Here is a 23,921-nt window from a genome sequence, read left to right as displayed (position 1 = left end):
AGATGACCTTGTCATTGTTATCCCTCCCAAACAGCAGTTAATAACTTCCATTGAATAGCAGTAATTAAAATAGGTTCTACTCAAGGCTGAATTCATCATTTAACTTTTAATGTTAAAGTACAGACACAAATAGTATGTTGATAATTTATATTAACACCATTTACATCTTTTCCCATGATAGGTAACATGAAATTGGAAAAATGATAACCAACATTATTTTCAAAGTTCACTTTTAAATGCAGAAATGTCCCTATTTAGAGAAAAGCATTCAGATTGCACACTTCCCCAAGACTGTCCATTTAAAAAGAATAACACAAGAAGAAAAGAAACAGTACAATAGAGTTAACAGGGCACACTCTGTCCACTGCCATTCACACTTCTAAATGGAACTCTTCTTAATATGAATAACATATGGGACTTGCATCAATAACACACATCAATAAACAGAAAAGGATGAGCCTGTTTTATACACAAGGTTTAAATAATCATGTGTTACAGGAAATGCAAGACACAGATCCTGAATTCTGGACATGTACTTTAGTTACAAAACAGAACCAGAGTAGACTGTTGCCCTAAAACACCCTGCAAAAACATTTTTAAGGCTTGTGTCCCACACAAACATTTTCTGTTTTCATTTTGTACAGTTCAACCTGCTCTAGAAGAATTGCTACCATTTGAGGATAACCAAAATCAAAGAGAAGGTTTTTGCTGTTACACGTATTTGGATTTCCAAGCAACCTGCTGTAATGTCAGTCGATCCAGCCAATCAAACCACTAAGGATGTGGGACCAAGAGCTGTCACCTGTTTCACCTGGATGCTATAACAATGTGAATCTCACAGAGCAGTTCTGTCTCAGCTATGTACTATTTCCTAAACGTAAAATAAAGAGCTCCCCAAGGGGGGTGAAAGATCATATAATGAAAAATTATTTACAAGACCTTGTTTTGTCACTATACATCACTGTGTAGAGAAAACTGAGGAGTGAAATATTACATCTAGGCACATGTGTTCTGCAGACTATTTAAATCTATTGTTATTTAATTTGTGTTCTTTTGACAGTTATAAGGATTCAGAAGTTTGTTCTTTAAAGACCTAATTGGTTTCAAGAGATCCCAAAGCAGTACATATTCGTGATGTTGTCATACAAGGTGAAAAAACAAGTGTTCATTGTGGACAATGTGTTTCCAGACATGCAATTCTGTAGCATTCAGTGAAGTTTTTATTGTGACTTTTGAAATTTGTGACATCCTAATATCTTCCTGTCCAGAAGAAAGAAAAACACAACATTTTGACTGTGCAGCCTCAGTGGGTGTCAACATTGTTTCTTTTCTTCTCTTTTCAGCATGGAATAAACCTTGACTTTTTCCTGTGCATGCTGACGTACTGTAGCTTCCTACTTGAACTCTTTCTGCCCAGTTTTGTTCTGCCACTAAAGTCCCGTGAGCCAATTTAATATGTTCCTGTGGGGATACCTAAAGAAAGGGAATGGATTGCCCATACATTACGAAGGACCTAAAGTCAGATATTGACAGTTTGCTCAATTTCAGCTGGCACACATACAGTAGGAGTGTATTACAGAATCAGGAGGTATGTCTGATACTGAACAATATTGAAGTTTTGAAACAGGGTAATATTGTGTATCCTTATGATATAGATGATGAATAAATAAAAACATCAATTTTTAATACCTTATTCATTGAAAGTGAATACAGAGTAAAGTGTTCTCCCATTTTTGGGTCTAACTATTCCCATTCAAGTCTGAATTGAGTTAACAGGTGTGAATGCTGTTGCAGTAAAAACACATGCATAATGGCCTGTACACAATTTTCAACTTCACTGTTACAGCCAAAGCTGAGAATTCAAAATGGACATTTTAGTTTCATGGCTATAGTGTAAAGAAAAAAATATATTTTTTTTGTGCAAGTCTGAGGTTTCCTCCATTGAGAACAGCAGCTTACTGTAACCAAGCGTCTCCTACAAATTCTATTTTATGTTTCTTTCTCTGATTCCATTCTGAGGAACAGCTCTCAGCCCGAGGTTTTGTATGAAGATGGCTGCTGGGTTGCATCAGTTACAAGTCTATGCATTGCACAGCTCTGCTGATGAGTTGTAGATAGAGTTCACCCGTTCAACATAGCTTGCATAAGGCTCGAGTTCTTCCACATCCTGCACGGACAAGAGATGAAAACAGATAATAAAATGTTTAGGTTTTTTTCACATGTACAGTTTGTTTTAACAGACACAGCTTGAACACGCACCCAAGCTAGGTTTCTGGTTATGTTGTAACAAAGAAGCATTTTTGAGAATACCATAGCAGCTGCAAGATGAAGCCATTTACAGAATAACACTTATTTTTCAGATTCATTTGGTGGTAAATTTTCTGTCATTCACAGGAAGACACACCCTAGAAAAACATTTCGGTCATAAATCCGAAAGAATTTATGCACATTTCGCTTGTTATATCATCATAACATCCTTCACAGGAAATCTATCTGGAATGGACCTGTATATTGTCATTGACTTGAGGAGTTGTTCCATCTGTTATTAGCGGCTGAACCATTCTAAATAAACAAATCTGACAGGAATCAGTCCAGAGTTCAGTAACATGACACATTCTCTGCGATAATGAAATGTCTTACTTTGTGGAGCTGAATTAATTGTATTTTTTAAAGTCTTGAGCACAGAAGGCTAAGAGGAACCTAATACAAGTATTCAAAATCCTCACAGACATTGACCAATTGAACCCTGTGGTCTTTTTGAGAATCATCACTGAAATGGAACAACAGCTGTCTCTGCTTACTATCCAGAAACCATTTTCTCGCTCCAAACACACATTGTTTTAAATTCCTAACATCAAAAATGAGACATTATGATTTCATAAATTATTTTTTGTAAAGCTTAATTGTCCTTTTGCGAAGTAATAAAACACCAATTTACATATCTGTGAATGTCTTTTTATCATTCAACGCAAGTTTAATTTAATGTCTGGTAACCACCACAGTGATAAGAGACTATTTGTTTTCTAGGTGTTTTTCACCTGAACTGTAATGTTCTTTATATTTAATGTACTAAATACAAAGGTCTTTCAGGACTGAAGCTGGTGTTTTAAAAACAGTCACAGAAAAATAAAGGTATAGGTATAGGTAAAAATAAAATTGAAAAAGAGAGGTAGAAAATCATTAGGCTAAGTTATCATCCCATGAAAAACCTAAACAGTATCTTTTGTATTAATTTTTATCAAAAAGTGAGTCATCCTCAGACAGACCCACTATTACTATACCCTCTTATGCAATGTTTTGAAGAAATGAGACTTCTTTGAAACCACAGACTAAGACACAATGTTTTGCTTAAAGCATTTGTAACTGAGGAAATGCACGCTTGCAAAAATATCAGAAATAATTTATGTTGGCACTTGAACTGGACAAGATTTGCTCAAGTTGTTTTTTAGAGACCGTTAACTTGCAAATATCTCACCTTTCTGATAAGCTTGAGCTGAATCGAAGATACACACTTAGTGCAATAATTGATTTTTTTTCTCAGTGGCAGTTGGTATGTAGGGTAGATGACAAATTTAGGGGATTTTTTTTATATTCTACACATTATACAAAATTTAGACTGTGAGATATCACTTGTAATAAGGAGATGTCTGTTAAAAAAGTGTTAATTACAAAATGACATCACCTGCCTACACTCATCTTCATTCTGCAAGCTACTGTCACTACCAGTCCTTGATAATGGGGAACTCATCTTTTGAATATGAGTTTAGAAACCTCTCCTTGCATTTCATTTATTCATTCTATCAAAAAGGAGATGTGCCTCTGCTGGATTTTATTCTTACTGAAATGGAAAGATGACTGATAAAACTCAATATAGGAAACCCGTGATCATATGGCCATATGGACTTTAACATCTAGGCTGTTGATCTTCAGTACTAGGCAGCTGTGGCATCTGCTGATCCTCAATCAACCAGAGCTACTTACGATTATCTAATTATCTACTGAACTGAACCAGTTTAGTCTTTATTCCTCTGAGTTATTTTTCATTTCAAAAGCTGCAGGACTTGAGTGACACAGCCTTTGTCCTACAGTCTGTTTCTTCCAATCGGCAGATTCTTTCATGAAATTGATTCTCTCATTGCAGCTTTCCTTCTTAAACTGGAAGAATTGTTCATATAGGAGTAAGGTCACTAGCAGACATCTGCTTGTTACTTTATCTCTGCTGAGCAATAACACAATATAAAAAAAATTAGCCTGCTCATTCCAAATGTTCCCATCTCCTGAAAGAGGAAGGAGACAAGATTATAAGACAATGCAACTATCCATGTGGAATTATCTGACATTTCACTCACCTGTTTTCTGTTGGCTGGAGGTGGTGCAGGAATGCTGGATTTGCAGCAATTTCTAAGGAACACACAATATTTAATTTGATTACAATTACTGTACTAGCAAATGTAGAGTAGAAACTAGCAGGCAGTGCATTTTGTGGGTAATTTTTTCCACTCTTTATTATAAAGCATTGAACAAATTGAGATCCAGCATCACACACTTCAGAAAGAGGTAAGGAAGGTTTACTGACAAGTGCAGATGATCACATCTGATCCTTAAGTGACTTGTGAAAAAACAGAAGAAACAGTGGGGAAAACAGCCAAGAAACAGCCATCTGCAAGAGCTTAACCATCTACTTTACCTAATGATAACCACGATTATGATTTGTTAAAGGGAATGTTCTTCCCCATCTCAGTTGTTCCCTTCCTTTAATTTTGTTTTTTCCCTATACTGCATATAGAAATACCCTTTTAATGTCGAATTCTTACATTCTTTAGACCCCTTCATAGATAATTAATTCAAGTTATGGAGTCAGTGTCACCTAATAGCAGCTTTAATTTTCCATAACAACCTGCAAACATAGTGTTTAATTCTAGATAATAGAAATATAATAGTTCTAGATAATATTAGATTTGACCATTACCTAGTGCTTAGAAACATAATCAGATTATTAGACTAACACTTTCACAAAACACAAGGGTTTTGAAACAGAACAGACACCCATATCTAGTAATACTCTTGAATTGATCCTGCTGCCTACAGTGAACTACAAAACTATCAGAAATACCATATAACAGTATGGTCTGTGCGCAGTATCTTTATTACACTTAGTAGCAATATTAGTATTATTTAATAAACCAGAAGACAGCTGTAGAACAAAAGGCCAATATTACACACCTGATTTTGCTTAGATGTTTTCTTATAAAGAAGGATGCTACAAGAATGAGAACTACAAATCCGGATAAGCTTACAGAAATGATCGTCCACGTGAGAGGGAAAGAAGGGAAATCTAAAAGAAAATAAACAATTCAATATTTTAAGTGAATATCTGTAAATTAAAACAGAAACAAATTGTTCTTTTTTTGTAGAAAAAGATCAATTAAAGAAGCTGCAAAATGTTTATTCGTGAGCAGATTTGTCTGAAAATAATAAAGTCAGAATCTTAAAAGTGACACTGATAGAGAGCACAGAATTGGTGAATGGAAACACTTGAGACTTTACTGCAGTGCTCTCAGTTAATAGTTACAAATTAAATTATTATTACTATCAAACGTCATCTCTCTCCTTTTTACCTACTTCTTGTTTACATCTAAACTTGGAAAACTAATGACAGACTAAGCAATTCTCTTCACTGTAAAGTTTTTAGTAGCATGTGACATACTTTCAAGAGGTAGTCCGACGGTCTTATGTACACCCTCCTTCCAAACTGGGTGCTCAACTACACAGGACACATTCTGCAGGGATGTGTTGTCAGGGATGCTGGCCGAGCTCTCCACAGTGTACGTGTGATCTGGGTTCTTGGTGGTTTTCTCGGTCCAGTTTGACACTCCAATCCAGGAAATGTTGGCGGCTGGTTTACTGTTTGCTGCTGTACAAGTGGCCATCTTCTGGGTGATGTCATACACCAAATTTATCTTCGGTGGAACTTGAGGAAGAGAGGCAAGATAGCTGTCAATTCAAAACTTACTCCAGGAAATGTTCACATCTGGATATTCTGAATATACGTTCTAAAGGTGAATATATTGTGAACGCCCACTGGGCTTGTTGTAACAGGATCTTAAGATCATATGGTCAAGGACAATAGACACACATATAGCTGTAATAGCTGAAAGGTTAAAACTACAGCTATTCTGTTTACAGTGGAGGGAAAATAAAAACATCACAAACCAAACAAACACCAAACAAAAACTTAAGTTCCTCTATAAGCTACTGACTGAACGCTCTCAAAGACTCTTAGTCCTTTAGGTACCTGCTGAGTCCTTCTCCCTCAGGCTAATACCATGCATAGAGTATCTGTCCTCTGACCTCCAGATTGCAGACTCATCAAATGAGCAACACAGAAAGCTCATACAGGAATCTCCATTTTATCTGGACTAACTGCTTTCTCACAATATCTTATACATTTCATCCTTGTGGAAAGTTGCTTTTAAAACATAATAAATTATACTTACAATTCACTTGTGTAAGGTGAAATGAAAATTTAAAAGTTCAGTCTTTCTAACTGACCACTGGAGTTTCCAGAATCCTGTTGAGCTGTTGAACTCTGAGGGCTGTTCAACATAACTACTGTACATACCACAGTGGAACTGCCTTCAAGAAGAACAGAACTTTCTTACGCCTTGAAATGCATTTAAATATGTCAGCTAAATGTCACGTTTCAGGCTTTACCAAAGCAGGTGCAGAAAGCACTGCAGTGGGATGCATGAGTTTTAGTTCCAGAATAATTTATCTTTGCATACTGAAATGTGATGGAGATGGTTGTAATGATGATAAGTATGTTCATAAACAACTGGAATCTGATTTGTGAGGGACAGTCTTATTTTTTAGAAAACAAAATCTTTCAAATAATTTCTAAGTATTCCATTCCATCATAATGTCACAGTAAAACCTAAAATTTGTGGAGACACTTTATTAAAATCCTTCGATTAGATAGATTTTTCTTACCTCTAGCAGACACGTTGATCTGTGAAGCGTGCAAGCCTCCCTGATAAACTACCTCACAGTAGTAAATCCCTTCATCCTTGTACTGAAAATGAGGGATGTGCAGAAATGTTCCATTCTGTCTGTTTTGTATCCTTTTTCCATCATTACAGGAATTAACTTCTGGCTCAATGGTTCTCTTTGCTATATTACACTCCTCTTTCCCTCCTTTCTTTTTCTTCCAGACAACAAATATCGTGTTGTTCCAGGTCTGGTTTGTGCACATCAGATCAACACTCCTGTCCAGTTCAACAATCTCACTTCTGTGTTCTGTGCAAATAAAACAAAATGAACAACATATCAACTTTAAAAACATATAAACTTTAGATGTATCATTGATGGAGATAAGTTGGCTTGATGTTTTTAACATTTTCTTACTGTTGTTTAAGCATTTTACATATTGTTTTGTATCATGCTATTAATTACAACACTTTGTGTCAAATATTATTATTATAAACTAATATATTGTCAGTGCTGTACAGTGACCCCGCCCTTCTTTGATTAATCTTACAGTGTTTTTACAAGGTAGATCACCACAATCAATTGACATATTATTGACTATAGCCATGATGAAATGACATAAAGTGACATCATATACTCCATAAATAGCTATATTTCTATTTCTTGCCGATTCACCCTATTTCACTCTATTCTTGGAATATTTATGTGTTAATATTACATCCTTCCACAGAATCCTCTGCAGATGGATAAGTGATATTATTTATTGACACTGAAGCCTGGCAAAGCATCTGAAATTGTTACACAAAGAGCTGGGTGTGTTCAGTTGGCCATAGACTTACAGTTATGCTGTTATTGCCTCAAAGTCATATGGAATCAAATACTAACTTTTACACTGAAATGTATCAAAAGTCAATACATCTCAGTATTTATGATTACTGGAAATCACTGGGTTTAACAAAAGTATATTTCATACCCAATGTATATTTCTTTTAATATAATCAAATGTATGAGGGAAATTACCCCAAAATAAACTACAGTACATTATCTTATTCTACAGTATATTATTATATCACTCATATAAATCTTCAAATTCCCTGATTGTAAAGCAAAAATAAAAAATTTAACGTAGTAGTCCAAATACTTATGGACTGAACTCTCATGAAGAACAAGCGTGATTGCTCTAGAATAGTTCTATTCCCTAATTTGATTTAATTAATTTGTAATGGCATTCAAATATCTGTTCTTATTTCTGTATTTCCAAATAATTTTAATACAGGGTTTCTGTACCAGTCCACACAGTCTGTTTCTTGCTTTGTTCATGTCTTTCTAACACATCAAACAGAGAAGCATTAAAACTGACATTTTTTAAAGTTTTTACAAATGAGCATGATAGTGAATTACCCATTACTCCCAAAGGATTAGTCGATGTTACATGCGTTGACAGTGGCGTTGTTCCAGTGAAATTAGAACCACTTTCTAAAATAGGAATGAGAGTTAGGCGTGATAATACGTTAGTAAAACATTAAAAACAGAAAATTTCCTGCATGTTAATAAATAGTGACATTAAGATAGTAAATACACATAAACATGCGATTGTTACTGATCAGATATACTTAAAAAGGTTAGGAATTAGATTAAAAATTAAAGGAGTATCATTTAGTTGTTAGTACAGATAATTAGTTAAGAAGCATTGTACAGTACATTCTGCAGGATCCACCTTTCCTTTGAACAAAAGCAAGAGCTTCATTAAAATACATTTTGACTTAGTCTCTGTTTTATTCCAATGAACATTAGTGCATCTCAAAATCATATGATTTGTTTATCTTTCGCTGTACATGAAGAACTGGAAACACAGATATTTTTTAGAAGTGTATTCCACAGTCTAGTTCCGAGGTTTCAAGATACAAAGTCTTTCATCATACTTGAATCAGTAATTTATATAGAATAATAATACATAAGTGAGATTGATCAAAGTTAAGATAAACATAGTAAGTTAATTGGTTAATTGAAGTCTGAAATAGTTACCTGTGGTCATAAAACGATAGGAAGTATGGGAAATTTCATTTAAAAAGATATCTAACCTGCTTAGTTAAGCAAATAACCTGATTAAGTGGTCAAAATGAAATTGTTCCAGGTAATTAGAAATGGATGGTTTAAGGGCATGCTAAGTTGTGCTAACTGAATTTTTACCATTTGGATTTCAAGAAAAACACAGACTCACTGTGGGAACTGTCATTCCCAACTGCCTGTTCAGAATCAATTGATTACCTAATGTTTTGTCAGAAATAAGAGAAATGTCTTAAATAGTTCGTTGAGGAGAGACTGTAAGCAAGAAGTTCATTCTTCTGAAGTGAACCATCCATTATCTAACTGCTTCACACAGTGTTGCAGGGGTCCCAGCAAGCAATAGGAGCAAGGCAGGATACTTCCTGGACAAACAAATACTTCCTCACACATACCCTGGCCAATGTATCCAAAACCCAAGTATGTTTAAGGACTATAAGAGGAAACTGGAGCACCTGGAGGAAACCCACATATACACATGGAGAACAAGCAAACTTCATGGAGACAGCACAACAGGAATTGAATCCAGGACTGAATGCAAAAAGATATCTTGCTGGTAACACTGGTGATTGAGGGCTCAGTTGTAGCAAAAACCAGCAGGCACAGGATTATGCTAAGATAAGAACTGAGAACCACTGGTGCATTGACATTCTATGACCTACTGTATGGTGCTCAGTCTGGTCCTTAAGACTGGAGTGCAGCTAAGACTGGGCGAAAGATCAGAGAAGTAAATGAAGGATGAGACATGTCACTGGCCCATTGCAAACAAGCTGATATGGACATCACAATAAAGTCAGGAGAAAAAAAATAAACAAATAACATTTTATTTGTTTTTTTGACTGACAAGTTCAGTGTTAACATTTTTTCTATAGTATGTTATAGATAGTATGAGCTTTAGAAAGGTTACAAATGAGAGGGCAAATCAGCCCATTTAGTATTTTTCTTTAAAGAAGCCAGGCTTCAACAACATGGCTGAGTGTCTAATTTTGGACTCCCACAAGTGTAATATAAGTATAGTATAAAATTAATTTAACAATTTTGTGTTAAGGTCAGGTGTAATTTTTCAAGACAATGCAGTATAAGATTAGACAGAAACTAAAATCAATGTACAGTAAACATTTCACTCTTCTATGACATTTTAAATGTTGTTTTAATAACTTTGCAGTTCTATACTCAAAAAATCACAAGCCTTCCAAATGTGAAGACTTGTCTCATTTGCTTGCCAGTGCTTGTATTTTGCCCTTTTATGTTCTGGTTTTAGAGCTCCGAAACACTCAACCTGGGTTTCAGAAAGTGTGTGGGAAGTTTGAATCAGATTAACAGTAAATACGACTTGACAAATTTAGCACCTTGCAACCACAACTCATTATATAGACATTTTTAATTAAATTCTAGGTGACATTTCTTAAAAATATTTTGAAACTATGCATCAAGAATGAAAATAAAATTCCACTGTTCTCCAGGATTAAAACAGCCACCTAAGACAATATGTAAAAAAAAGAATTCGTGAACACTGGTAAATCAAAATGAAACTGAAGAGATTGTGATGTTGGACACCAGTTTATAACTGTGTTTTATTTAGTAGCAACCACTACATAATTCCATTTCCTATGGTGAAAAACACATTTTTATTAGTGAAAAATGGAGGCGGCAAATCAGGCAGTTACTGTAAAGCATCCCACAGTTTCAGGTAGGTGTGTTTTGCTCTTGAGAGAATCCTGGTGTAGCATTATAGTAGTAAACTGTTCCACACATAAGTGACTTTGTATGTAAAACTTCTGTCATCTCTTCTGAATGTGCTTTCAGCTTTCACTTTCCATCCTTTCATCTCCATTTTTCTCGCCTCACATTAGTTCACACCTGAAGCTGACAGCATAAAAGATTTTGAAAACCATAAAGATATCAATCAATAGCTCCTCATAAATATATGTTTGTTTTCATTCTTATGGGATTCTTTGCTCTGTGATCCTATTAAATTAACAAGCAAATAGATTCAACCACAGAAAAATAAACTTCCTGAGCACTACTGATGTCTCTTGTGAGATTAATTCTTGTTTTGTTTTTTAAAACTATCTATTACAAAAATTACAGATATAACATCAGGTTTAGTAAATGTGTTTTTCAAAGTTTTTGAACACGTTAACAAAGTCAATCCAATAGACTTCTTCAGAGTCCATAGTGAAACACAAAGCAGAAGTCAACAGTGGACACTATGAAGAAGTGTGTTTAAAACCCAGAACAGGAGGCACATCATTACACAAATGGTTGTAGAAGTATGGAACAATGTACAGAGCCACCTTGTGGTAGTGGATAAAGAGGATACCCATCTTCTTTCAAAAAAATGTCATATGAGAACTTTGGTCACTTTTCTTAAAGCTTTGCATGTGTTTTACCTAGCCTGCTGTCATTGGTGAGGTAGAAAGCTAATTGTTAATTGAACCTACCAAATGGTAGATCCAGACAGCACAGTGGCACGGTGTTGCCACTATCTGTGTGGAGTTTGTTTGTCCTCCCCATGTTTCTTCCGGGTGCTCTGGTTTCCTCCCACAGTCCAGAGACATACCAGTATGTTAACTTCAGAATTAGTCCTGGTGTGAGTGTAAGTATTTGTGTCCGTCTGTGTGTGTCCTGCAATGGACTGGTGCCCCATCCAGGGTGTTTCCTATCTTAAGCATGTTTGCTTACCAGGCTGCTTGCTGGCTCTCCCCAACGTTGTATTGGATGAAGCGTTTAGAAAATGGATGGATGAATGAATTGTAAATCTACATGGTATAGATTGGTGCGCTCTGAAAGATGCCTATAGCATTAATAACAAGATTATGCTTGCCTGATATCTAGATAAGGATACAGCAGAATCTTTTAAAAGTTGAACTGTGATACTGTAGGTCTGTGGTTATGACAGCCAGCAACAGATTAGAAATGTTGGTGATTTCAGTGTTGTTGGTGGTGAGGTTCAGTTCTGTAACTGATCTTGGTATTGTTTTGGTCTGTGTGTTGTCATGTTAAAAACATCAAAATGGATCTTTTTTCTGTGTAAAATTCTCTAGTTACAGTCCTTGCTCTTTCTATCTGATGCTGAAAAAATTGAATCCTCCATCTTCAATGTCTACTTAGTCTGATACAGTGTATCAGGGAGCTGGAGTACAAGAAATGTGTTTGCTTGTGGAGAGGAGCGGAGTGGACAGAGGAAAGTGGGCTGACATCATACTGGACCCTGTGAGAGAAACATTAGTTCCCTTCATAAGGATGTGGTCTACATTAAGAGTACAGAAGATACATTTAAAAAAGATAATTTGTTGAATTGGTATGATTACTAGCCTTTCTGCTGTATATTTTAATTTTCAAAGTGTATTTACCTTCTCTTTCTCATCTGACCTTTCATTTTTCAACTGTGTATATGTTTATCTTGTTCAGTTTATACTTTCACATAATTTTTGACAACTGTCGCATTATCGTTCTTCAGTATTGGAGCTTGTGCAGCCAATAAATGCAAATTATGATTCTTAATGAGAAAAAGCTCCTGATTTTATTAGCTTGTGACTGCAGCTAATAAAGAATCCTTAATTCTTAGGAGACTCTGCTCTAAGACAGATCACTGAAAATATGCAAGATATCCCTAAGATTTCCTGAGTATAATAAAGGAGAACAAATTAAGACCTGGTCACCACTGTTCACAACACTGTTCTGTGCAACAATAAAATTGTACTTTCATTTTGTCATCTCAGTGGAGAGATAAAGTAAAAAGGAGAAAATATTTCTTTACATCAGAGGGTTTTAGGTAAAATCTGAAGTCATACTTTTTATTATGCCAAACCTTGAGATTTATATAAAATAGATAAATTGAAAAATATTACTAAATAGGATCCAGACTACAGTTTGAGTTTGTGGGACTTCAATATATATTCTCTCAATAAATTGGAATCAATCTGCCTATTAACAAAAGACTCATGTGAAAGGAAGCTAGGACTTTTGAAATTAAACAGCAGTTTAGTTCTTTTCTTTTGATCTTGTACTCTGCACTAATAGCAAATTGCTTAAGCTTGCTGAATGCTGACACATCACAAGCAAGGTATGAAATTCAACTCTTAAGAACATTAAAGTTGTTCAGGCACTTTCTAAACCTAAGTGAAAAACCAAAGTTAGAGCTAATTATCAGATTTCAGAGAACTGAATTAGCTAAAAAAGTGAAACAGTTATTTGTATTTTTTTCTTTGTAATGGTGACAAATTCCTTGAGTTAAATGAACACATCAGTTAGTGGTATAAGACTACTTCATGGAGTATTTTACCTTTTGTTACTTATTAGATCCTAAATCTCACAAAGTATATGCTTGAAGTGTAAACTGACATTTTCTAGTAGCGAAGCAAAGGTCTGAAATAAACAGTCTTTTTGTCTTTCATGATCCAAGCTCTACTTGTTTTATGTTACAAAATCCATTCACTACAATACAGTATTAAACATACCGTAGCACATTCCTTATTAACAAGCAACCACCAGCTCTCTTCATGCTTACCCAAAACGCCAAACGTTATCTGTAAGCTGATGGTACAGAATTTACTGTACTGTATGTCAGTGGAATCTGTCTAAATGAAAAGCACCTTTAAAGGAAGAATCACAAAAAGAACAGAGTGGTTTTACAATGAGTAATACTTAAACAAAATCCTGATTTTGTATCCAGGAGCCTAAATTGTGCAATTAATTTTATGATACTGTACGTCATTGTTTGGCTCTGTAGAATGCAGAACTCAAAAAAAGCATCTTGGCCTTAGTGTTTTAGAGTATTAAAATAGGAATGATATATTCAGCATTTGCTGCATAAATGCAGAATTAGATTTGGTTTGTTGTACAAAGATTAGGAGATGTTGTTCAGACGGGGACATTCACACTGGAAGCTCAGATACCTTCAAAGGTTTCCATGGCTAAGTCTTGTACGTCCCTGGCAAAGCTAAAGCTATCTACAATGTTGCTGGTCTGATTGTACTGATTATAACCATCCCCTATTGGTTTAGGATGGTAGAGGAGATTTACAACAGGAAGATTTATTTTGGGGGTTCTACTGCATGTAAGACATTGTCATTCTGTCTATTTTAAATCTTTTAGAGTTGTGTCTGTAAAATGCATTACGTTCAGAATGATGTTTAAAATTGTACACCCTTAATATATTTGTTTAATTAAATGCACGCATCACTCAGAATCATGTAAAGGGGGAGTCATTCAGAAAAGAGACTTGTAACCACAACTGGCTGAACTTAAGTTTAACTGATATCATAGGTTCGAACGTGGGTCATCTAATTAGCCTTTGACCTGGATTCTCCAAATGGTGGAGTACAGTACAGTTGGCTGAGCTCTACCGAGAGTTGTGGGGATCTCAGCAAAACAGTGACTTAAGCGAGAGAGGTCAGTGCAGATTGGTACAATAAGCACAAACTCTCTTGTAAGACACTGTGCAGAAATCAGTGTCTCTTAAAACATACAGTTCGGATAGGTGGGCAGGTCAGAGGCACTTCTCTGCCTTTCTTCTTTCTTTCTGCAGTACAGGAGCTGGTGCTGGTACAGTATGTTATGGTATAATAACACAAAATAATATATATATATGTGAATCATAAAATGGGGGATTTTTCTTCAATTTAAATGTCATTATTTCGATGGGATTTGAATGGTTATCTATTTAACCATTCCACAATGGTTATTATCTATAAAAATACATATTATCATCTCCCTGGCATCTGGTGAATCACATTACTTGCTGCCAAGGATAATAATAATAATAATAGCTGCTTACACTTATATAGAGCTTTTCTGGACACTCCACTCAAAGCGCTTTACAGGTAATGGGGATCCCCTCCACCACCACCAATGTGCAGCCCCACCTGGATGATGCGACAGCAGCCATAGTGCACCTGAACGGTCACCACACACCAGCTATCAGTGGGGAGGAGAGCAGAGTAATGTAGCCAATTCATAGATGGGGATTATTAGGAGGCCATGATTGGTAAGGACCAATGTGAAATTTGCCCAGGATGCCGGGGTTACACCCCTATTCTTTTTGAGAAACACCCTGGGATTTTTAATGACCACAGAGAGTCAGGACCTTGGTTTTACGTCTCATCCGAAGGACGGCGCCTGTTTACAGTATAGTGTCCCCATCACTATACTGGGGCATTAGGACCCACACAGACCGCAGGGTGAGCGCCCCCTGCTGGCCCCACTAACACCTCTTCCAGCAGCAACCTTAGTTTTTCCCAGGAAGTCTCCCATCCAGGTACTGACTAGGCTCACACCTGCTTAGCTTCAGTGGGTTGCCCGTTGTGAGTTGCAGGGTGATATGGCTGCTTAGAGGATAGACTCTAACTCCCCTGCCACCTGAACTGGAATAAGCACCCTTATAATCTGGAAGAAGGATGGATAAATTGCTTGCTGCACCCGATTCATACTATATTTTTTAAATTTAAGGGATTTACCTGTATTTAATGCATGGCAATGCATTGTGTTTTTTCCTTGCATACACATTTACAGTAGTGTTAAATAGTACTCAACTTCTGTTAAGAGTTAGCCTTCCAGCTTTAAAGTAATCCACGTACTGAATAAATTGAAGTCAATTAAACTTGCTAACAGTGATATACAGTAAGTGGTGTGAATTTTTAATTTTGCAAATGGGAAAATTTAGGTTAAAGAGTAACTCATTATTACGACTTGGACTGCCATATGAAGATGGATGGAAAATGGGGCAATTCCAGTTTTAGACAGTGAATGTGTCCACAGTTCTGCTCCCCCTTACATGTACTGTAGCTGGTGTCAATATCACATCTTGCTGTAAGGTAAAGAAGATGCACAGGAAGAATTGTCAAACTGAGCCACATTATGAGCAGCCTTCACCAAGCACAAGCATTTTGATGATGCTCAGGCTGCAGCAGGAGTTAGTATTGCTATACAGATGTGACAAACTACAGCTCCGTTCTGTCCCTGTCAATCCTTGGCTCTAAGCATGTGCAACACCACATCCTGCTCACGCATATAACTTCACTATGCGTAAAGACCGCCTTCTCAGCAGCAGCAGAGTTCTACGCCATTTAAGTTTCAAGGGTTAACGTCACCTCGCTCAGTGCACTGAACCCTGTTGCACAGATCATGGGCAGCTGCTTTCATGAGTCTGGTGGAACAGTGACCCACAGCAAATGCTTGTGTGTGTGTTGCTCACATGTAGGCAAGAATACAGCAGGGATTCAGGGATCATTCCTGGGGTTGAACACTGGTGCCCTTGTGGAGAAATATAGATTGCTGCTGTGGTCAAGCCTTTATGAAACATGAAGCTGCAGTGCCCATTAGAGAAGGAGGAGCGTCTGTCATAGTTCAGACTGGAGCCATCATGCTCCAGGACAATTAACTGCAACATCTCAGTTGGTACTCTCACTGCCGGTTCTTACTCCCAATTCCCATCTAATAGCGGAATCATATGCTAGTGCAACTAGCACGAATTGTGTGCCTCCATCAAGCAAGCTTCAAACAGTGTCTGCGTTCACCAAGCACACTGACCTAAACACTGCTGAGCTCTCCAGAAGTGCCTGTGAAAGGGCCAAATTCACAGAGGGCTGGAAATTCTGATTACTGGGGTGTTTAGGCACTTTGTGGCTGGTTAGAAAAACACAAGAAAGATCACAAAAGAGAAGCCAACATTCAGGCCATCCTATCCATCTGGTGGTTGTTACACTTGTAGCTTTTATTAGAGACGACCAAACAAGGCTTTCTGAAGGTTAAGATCTATGATTCCTCTCTCACCCATTCAGTAAACACTGCTGTGAAACTCCTCTTCATTAAAAATCCTCGTATCTGAGTTAAACCTAGCAGTCGGAAGCAAAGACAAGAGCTATTCTCTGAATGCGGAAAAAATAAAATTACCCACAAAGGTGTGTTTTTTTCTGATATTTTTTTTTAATCAGCAGTGTTATAATATCTTTAGTAAGAAAAAGAAATTGGCAGAAGAAAAATTCTTCAGAAATGGTCAAAGAACAAAATTAGCAATATCACATCATACAGTTTACCCAAGAAAAATGCTTACGTCAGTCATAATTAAAGAAATGCTAGATAAAATGTGGTACAGTATGTAGGAAGAAAAAATGTTTTGAGAAATTCTTTCATTTTCTGCTCCATGCTTGAAAAACACACACAGATTGCTTGGAGTTAGGGCCCAAGAATCAGTGCTTTACTGATACAGTGCTATGAAAATTCCACATTTTTTGGTGTGTTAAAGTACTCACACAGTGCTCTTTATTTTCTAAGAAGTGACTACAGCTTTCAGAGAAGTGTAATCTTGCATATTTTAGACTGAAAGTAAAGGCATGGTTGTGGTTATTTTTTTCCTTAATTAAACACTTAACTGACATTTTGGACCAGGAGACATGATGGTAAAGCTTTCAGTTTTGCATGAAGCAAAGTCGCTTCACACTTATCTTACTTGGTCATCTAAGCTGCCTGTGTAAGATGGGGCTTGATGGTGCAGATATAAAACAGAAATGTTTAAGAAGAATGGAAGTTAACATAGTTGAATGTTCTTGTAGTCTTTAGTTTTTTGTTGCTCTTTTTCTAGCAAAGAAAGTAACACAGCATCTTTTTAGTGCGTTTCTGTCACTTACACTACTTAGTAACAAATCAGAAGTTTCTCCTCCTCCACAGCAGATCTACTCAGATACTTTTCATTACTGCTGCTCTTCAGAGTTAATTATGTGATATATCATTATTCTTTCCACGCGTCTCCCCAGTAGTGACAACCGGGGGTCCCCATTATAGATACACCTAACATGTTCATTTTCAGGCTTTCAACACAACATCACTACTGATTTATTATTATTTTAAGTCTACTTTTACAGCCAGTTATACCAAATGCCTAAAGTGACTGGAAACCCCAGGAGCTGGAGACTGGGGACTCAATTTCATCCAGGGACAGGGACTTTAAAACAATTATGTGTTATGTTGCAAGGTGAATATATTTCAGGTTAGCTACTGTACATCCCACAGAGACTCTACCTGGCAAATGGGCCCAATTCAACATGTTACAGAGCTGGGCCCCTTTGACGATCTCCTTTAAGTTGGGAGGTCCATGAGAGCCCTAGTTGAAATTTTCTGTTACTGTATCTCATCATCCCAGCTACATATTCTTACTGTACATAGAAATCAACACCTTCACATAAAAGGTAATCAAATCTTTCTTGGCAATTCCAGACAATTATAGTTTACACATGTTACACACACTTATTAGAAATTGGCTACCAAAAAGCTAAATATCATATCCTTATTATGTTATCTTTTTACGTTATATTTAAATCTTTTCCTCTCATTAAACTATACTTGCCTTTCCCTTTTTTGTTTGTACTGTAAGAAATCAATATTCACTTCAGCCAGTGCATGAAATTGCTCAGCGTGCTTAGATCCAAATCTCTCAAAAGTGTGGAATTAGGTACTGTATATTTTTCACTATTTTTTAAAAAAGGTTATTTGTCCTCAATGCAAGGACCATATCAGATTTCTAAAGCCAAAATAAAATAATAAAATAGAAGATTAAAAATTAAAAAAGAAACAAACTTGAACTACAGTAGTACTACAATCACAATACACAATCATAATAGTAATGTGTAAGCCCCTCACAATGAATGTTGGATATTCTTGAAAATTAGTTTCTCACATTTTACTAATGTCTTCACTTCAGAACCAAAGCGATGAATAGAATCAAATTTCCACAAATTAGATGCTTTAAATTGTTTTTGTATCACATTTTCAGTTAGGCCTTCACAAACATTGACGTAACTTATTATTTCATAGTCTGACTGAAAAGTTAGTTTTGTTAAAATTCTAAGAAAAGAAAGAATCTTTCACAATATAATGTTGAAAACTCCCTGAAACTGAGGAGGAGTGAGGGACCACTATATTAAATGTGTTTCCTTAACACTGCAAAAAAAAAACAATAAGTCAGACATCTAATGTGAAAAATATTTTACAAAATGAGAAATGCAATTACAGTAGGGTTCAATTCCAGATGTGGGGTGCTATCTGTGTGAGTTTGTTCCCACTGTGTTTGCAGGGGTTTCCTGGAGTTTGTGTGTTCCCCCCATATGAGCTTAGGTTTCCCCCAGGTGCTCCCACAGTCCAAAAACATAATTGTTGGCTAATTGGGGTCTGGGAAAATTGATCCTGGTGTGCATGTACAGTATGTGTCTGTGTGTACCCTGTGATGGACTGGCGTCCCACCCAGGTGTACCCTGCTTTGTGCCCATTGCTTGCTGGAATAGGCTCCTGCTCCCACATGATCCTGAACTGGATGAAGTGGTTAGAAAATAGATGAATTAATAAGTGCAATTAAATTGTAGCAAACGTTTGTATAGTCAGTAAAAGGTTGCTCTAAGCCTCTGTTTTCCACTTCTTGGTGAACATTTTACTCCTGCACAATGATAAATATATTCCATGACTCCATTGTGTTTGCAGCACAATTTTATTTCTAATCATCTATACTGTAAATCACACTACTTGATAGTATGACATACAAATTATAGTTCTGTGTTAATTCCAGTGTCTGTACAAAAACTGGATCAAATAAGAGTCAATACATTTTAGTATTTTTTAGAAAAAAAAGGTGAGTCAATGTCTTATTGGAAAATATTTTTTTTTAAATCACAAAGTTTTACAGTAACCAAGATTTAAAATAATACTTATTAATCAATGAAAGATACATCATTTGATGTATTTTTTAAAATTGAAACACAATCCTGTTTTGGCATATATATACATATCTAGACATATGTAATTGATATCAATGATAAATATTTTTCTGGACATTGCTGAGTTAATATATGTGCTAATATAATATGATAATTCACATTTCTCTTATTAAGATGCAAGTATTTAATGTAATTTTGTTGAGAAAAGTAATAATTGCCATTGTAATTTTACTGTGGAGCTTTTATAGTGCCAAATTGTGTTTAAGCTTTAAAATTAATACATTGATCCTCATTTTCACAAGAAATTACATTGTAATGATTTAGAAAATTCAGGACAGGTCCAATCACATTGTTAATATATATCATTGCCATTTTGTTTGTTAAATAAAATTTACCAGCCAGCTCATGCTCCTCCTTATAATTTAGAAAGTAGTAAAGAAGTGTGCAAAGATTCGGCAGTCACATTTTGAATCTGATCTGAGACACTCAGGTGTCTCCTTTGAGCGATGTTCCATAAACACTCAAAACAATGCTTTTGTAATACACATAAGCATAATAAAATCCCTGGTATTCAGACAGCATTTTCAGAAATAATTTCACTTCTCTCAAACAACTGGGAAATAATCCAGATTGAAAGAAATATGATCTTACCGTTAATCGCCAGACTCAGACTAGCATAAAAAGTCAGAAAGAAAATAACTTTAACAATCCAGTTCTCTGTCATGTCTTCGACAGTCCCAAGACTTCCAATGCCCAATAAACTGTTACAAGGCAACTGCCCGAGTCACCCAGGCTCTCCTATATTTAGATAAACCACTGGTGATCCAGCAGAGCATTGTCTGTTCTTCTCAGATACTGAGAAACTGTCTTGACACATTCATTTCCTGCCGCCTGGGTTATTGTTGCCACTGTAAGCACGTGGTGTGATTATCAGAGTGCTTGGGAGCATTTATCCAGAGTGTACAGGCTTTTCAGAATTTCTTTTGCCTGCTTTCATGAATACTGGCTTAGCTACTTTTTTTTCTCTCCCACTTTCCAATTTAGCTCAATAGCTGCCTTCAATTGTTTGCCCCCTATTGTAGTTAGTTAATATGACACAGATGATTTCAAACCAAACTATTCTCTTAAAAATAATTGTTATGCAGTATTTAAGATTACTGTAAGTAAAGCTACTGGTTCCAATACAATAAGATCATATATTTGTAACAGTAGCATAACCTGTGTGGAAGGAGGATTCATTGTTTTAAAGGTAGGTCTTTCTAACCAACATATTAGAGTTCTTTGAACAAGCAATGTAAACTGTAATGAACAGCACACAATACAATGTACTTAGATTTTCAGAAAGCTTGTATAATGTACAGATTATGGGTGAATGCTAAAACTGGGGTGAGGTAATTGGTGGAGTTCCACAAGGATCTGTACTAGGACCAATGATCTTCCTTATGTACTGTAGATCAATGATCTGCATTCTGACTGTTAGTAAACTAATCAAGTTTGTAAATAATAAATAGGAGAATTAGCAAACTGTAGAAGCAGAAAATAAAGTTAAGAAAGATTAAGATAAAATTCACAGCTCGATAAATACTTGGCAAATGGTGTTTCATGCAGTCAAGCGCAGAGTTTTACATGCAATCATGCAATTACTAAAAAAAATAAAATAGGAAATATTGAGCTAGAAGAGGCTACTTCTGAAAAAGACAGGTGTTTATGTTGACACATCATTTAATAATAATAAGCTTACACTTACAGTATATAGAGCTTTTCTGAACACTCCACTCAAAGTGCTTTACAGGTAATGGGGACTCCCCTCCACCACCTACGTGCAGCCCCACCTGGATGATACGATGGCAGCCATAGTGTAACAGAACGCTCACCACACATCAAGTTTTAAGTGGGTACGACAACAGAGTAATTAAGCCAATTCATAGATGGGGATTATTAGGATGCCATGGGAAACTTGGCTAGGACAGCAGGGTTACACCCTGTTTTCAACAAATGCTCTGGGATTTTTAACGATTCAGGACCTCAGTTTTACATCTCATCAAGAGAATGGCACCTTTTTACAGTATAGTGTCCCTGTCACTATAATGGGGTATTAGGACCCACATGGATCACAGGGTTAGCACCTCCTACTGGCTCTTCTAACACCTCTTCCAGCAGCAACCTTAGTTTTTCCCAGGAGGTCTCCCATACTGGCCAGGCTCACACCTGCTGAGTTTCAGTGGGTTGCCAGTTGTGAGTTGCAGGGTGATATGGCTGCTGGTACATAGTCTACATAATGTTAGGACACAATAAAATGATAAATAGACTATAATGATAGCTAAGGGTATAGTAATTTATTTTACTTATTTAACTTTATTTATTTTTAATTTGTTTTAAAATTATTATAATAATAAATATATAAAAACAATATCTAAAGGGACAGGTGTAAAACTAACTTAAAAGCTTTGTAAAGAATTGTACAGAACAACAGGAGTCAATACTCTGGGATGATGTCAAAATGTGAAAACAGAGACAGAAATAATTCCCTTCATCACATTCTAATTGTTGTCATATAAAGTGAGATATCTGGGGCAAACTGTGAAAAAAATATTTTTTTGCAACATTTCAAGGGGCTTTATATACATCAGATGTAGGACAATAGCAGAAATGACCAAAATTACAGTAATCAGTTGATTGGTTTCTATTCAGCATGCACTGCTCCCTGTAAGTATACAGTATGTTGTAGTTTAATTCAGCATAGTCTAGAAAGTCAACTTCCTGTGCTGTCACAGTCCGGGTCGTAATACTAAAAAAAGTAAAATACAGAGTTGTCTTTTGAAGATAAGACCTTTTATATTTTGGCAATGCTATTGGAGATTTTTTCTTTTGTTGCAAAATTCAATGTGGTTCTGGCATCTGGTGATTTTGCACATTTATAATGTCATAGCTTTGAAGATGCTATCAGTGTTTCTTTGTTTCCTTTACAACTTGTGGCTTATGAATAATTAAGGAATTGCAAAGTTTTTAATGTAACATGCCTTTCTGGTGTACACTTACTGTAAGTGTGTATACAGTACTGTATGTAAAATAAATAGGAAATGATGGGATAATTATATAAGAACATAAGAAGTGCTAAAATGAAGAGAAAAGAAAGATTAAAGAAAACATTTCGGGGCATCTGGCCCCTTTGGTTGTAGTTATTTAAGCCATTAATCTTATCCAGCTATTTCTTGTAAGGACCACATATGGGTGGACAGCTTTGTTCCAAACTCCCAAGACCCTCTGGGAAAAGAATTGCCTTTTGTTCTCCATTTTAAATGCACTTCCATTTGGGTCTCATTCATGTTTCACTTCATTATTCATCAGGAGTTTTGAAGATTTTGAATACTTTTATGAAGTTCTGTATCTCTCATTACTCCAGGATGATGTTAAAATGTGCACATGGTTCTTTGAAAACGAAGACAGACGTAATTCCCTTCATCATATTCTAATAGTTATCATGTAAAGTGAATACACAGATAGATTTGGAGCAAAATAAAAATTAGGTTTTTGCAACATGACATTACGTACATCAAATGTAGGAGGCTAGCAGAAAATACAACAATTAAAAGACTCATTTAATTGGTTTCTATCCAGCATGCACTGCTCCCAGCACGTACATGCTGCAGTTTAATTCAATGCCTTTTGTTCTCTGTTTCTGTGCTGTCACTGTGCTGACCATAATACTGTACTAAAAAAAGCTCAAATACAGTGTTGTCTTTTGAAGATAACACCTTTTACATTTAAGTAATGCTACTGGAGATTTGTTCTTGATTTGACTAGCACAATGCAACGCACTTCCCTGTTTAAGTATAAAAAGGTCCAGTTCCTTCAGCTTGTCAGTGTAGGGCATTCCCTTCAGCCCTGGAATGTGTCAGTTTGTTCTTTTCTGAACAGATTCCAGAACAGCAACATATTCTGAAACCAAGATCAGCCCATCCTCTATCAATAGGAGTATACCTATATAATATATTAGTAAAACCTAATCAAAAACTTTTGAATGATACATAATTTAATATTTGGAATTGCTTTCCTGCATTCCTAAACAAGGTTAAATTATTCACCATAGGGGACTTGGGTTCTACTTCTATCTTGATGACACATAGATTGATTTACAAACCAAAACAGATACTACAGTTGAAG

General features: G+C 36.0%; 1 protein-coding gene across 2 annotated transcripts; it reads right to left on the bottom strand.

The window, feature by feature from the left end:
- Positions 1-87: 87 nt before the first annotated feature.
- Positions 88-20,625, bottom strand: si:ch211-214p13.9 (cell surface glycoprotein CD200 receptor 1). 2 transcript variants are annotated; one of them, XM_069179066.1, is made up of 7 exons: positions 20,409-20,625; positions 8,389-8,463; positions 6,991-7,296; positions 5,708-5,971; positions 5,224-5,335; positions 4,350-4,401; positions 88-2,167 (listed from the first exon to the last, which is right to left on the bottom strand). In XM_069179066.1, the coding sequence occupies exons 1-7, from the start codon at positions 20,479-20,481 to the stop codon at positions 2,081-2,083; spliced, it is 969 nt and encodes a 322-aa protein (XP_069035167.1). In that variant the 5' UTR covers positions 20,482-20,625; the 3' UTR covers positions 88-2,080. The 2 variants fall into 2 exon arrangements, with proteins under 2 accessions (XP_069035167.1, XP_015219031.2); XM_015363545.2 differs by lacking the exon at positions 8,389-8,463.
- Between the last annotated feature and the right edge of the window lie 3,296 nt (positions 20,626-23,921).

The sequence above is a fragment of the Lepisosteus oculatus genome, chromosome 15 (genome assembly GCF_040954835.1).
Source record: "Lepisosteus oculatus isolate fLepOcu1 chromosome 15, fLepOcu1.hap2, whole genome shotgun sequence".
Taxonomy (NCBI): Eukaryota; Metazoa; Chordata; class Actinopteri; order Semionotiformes; family Lepisosteidae; genus Lepisosteus; species Lepisosteus oculatus.
The sequence above is the reverse complement of the archived record's forward strand: the minus strand, read 5'-3'. Positions and strand labels throughout refer to the sequence as shown.

Excerpts from the sequence above, each read along its gene's own strand:
- si:ch211-214p13.9 (XM_069179066.1), bottom strand. The coding sequence starts at position 20,481 with ATGACAGAGAACTGGATTGTTAAAGTTATTTTCTTTCTGACTTTTTAT. Across the intron at positions 7,297-8,388 it reads TAATCCTTTGGGAGTAATGG|AACACAGAAGTGAGATTGTT; the intron begins GTAATTCACTAT and ends TTATTTGCACAG. Across the intron at positions 4,402-5,223 it reads AAACATCTAAGCAAAATCAG|AAATTGCTGCAAATCCAGCA; the intron begins GTGTGTAATATT and ends TGTGTTCCTTAG.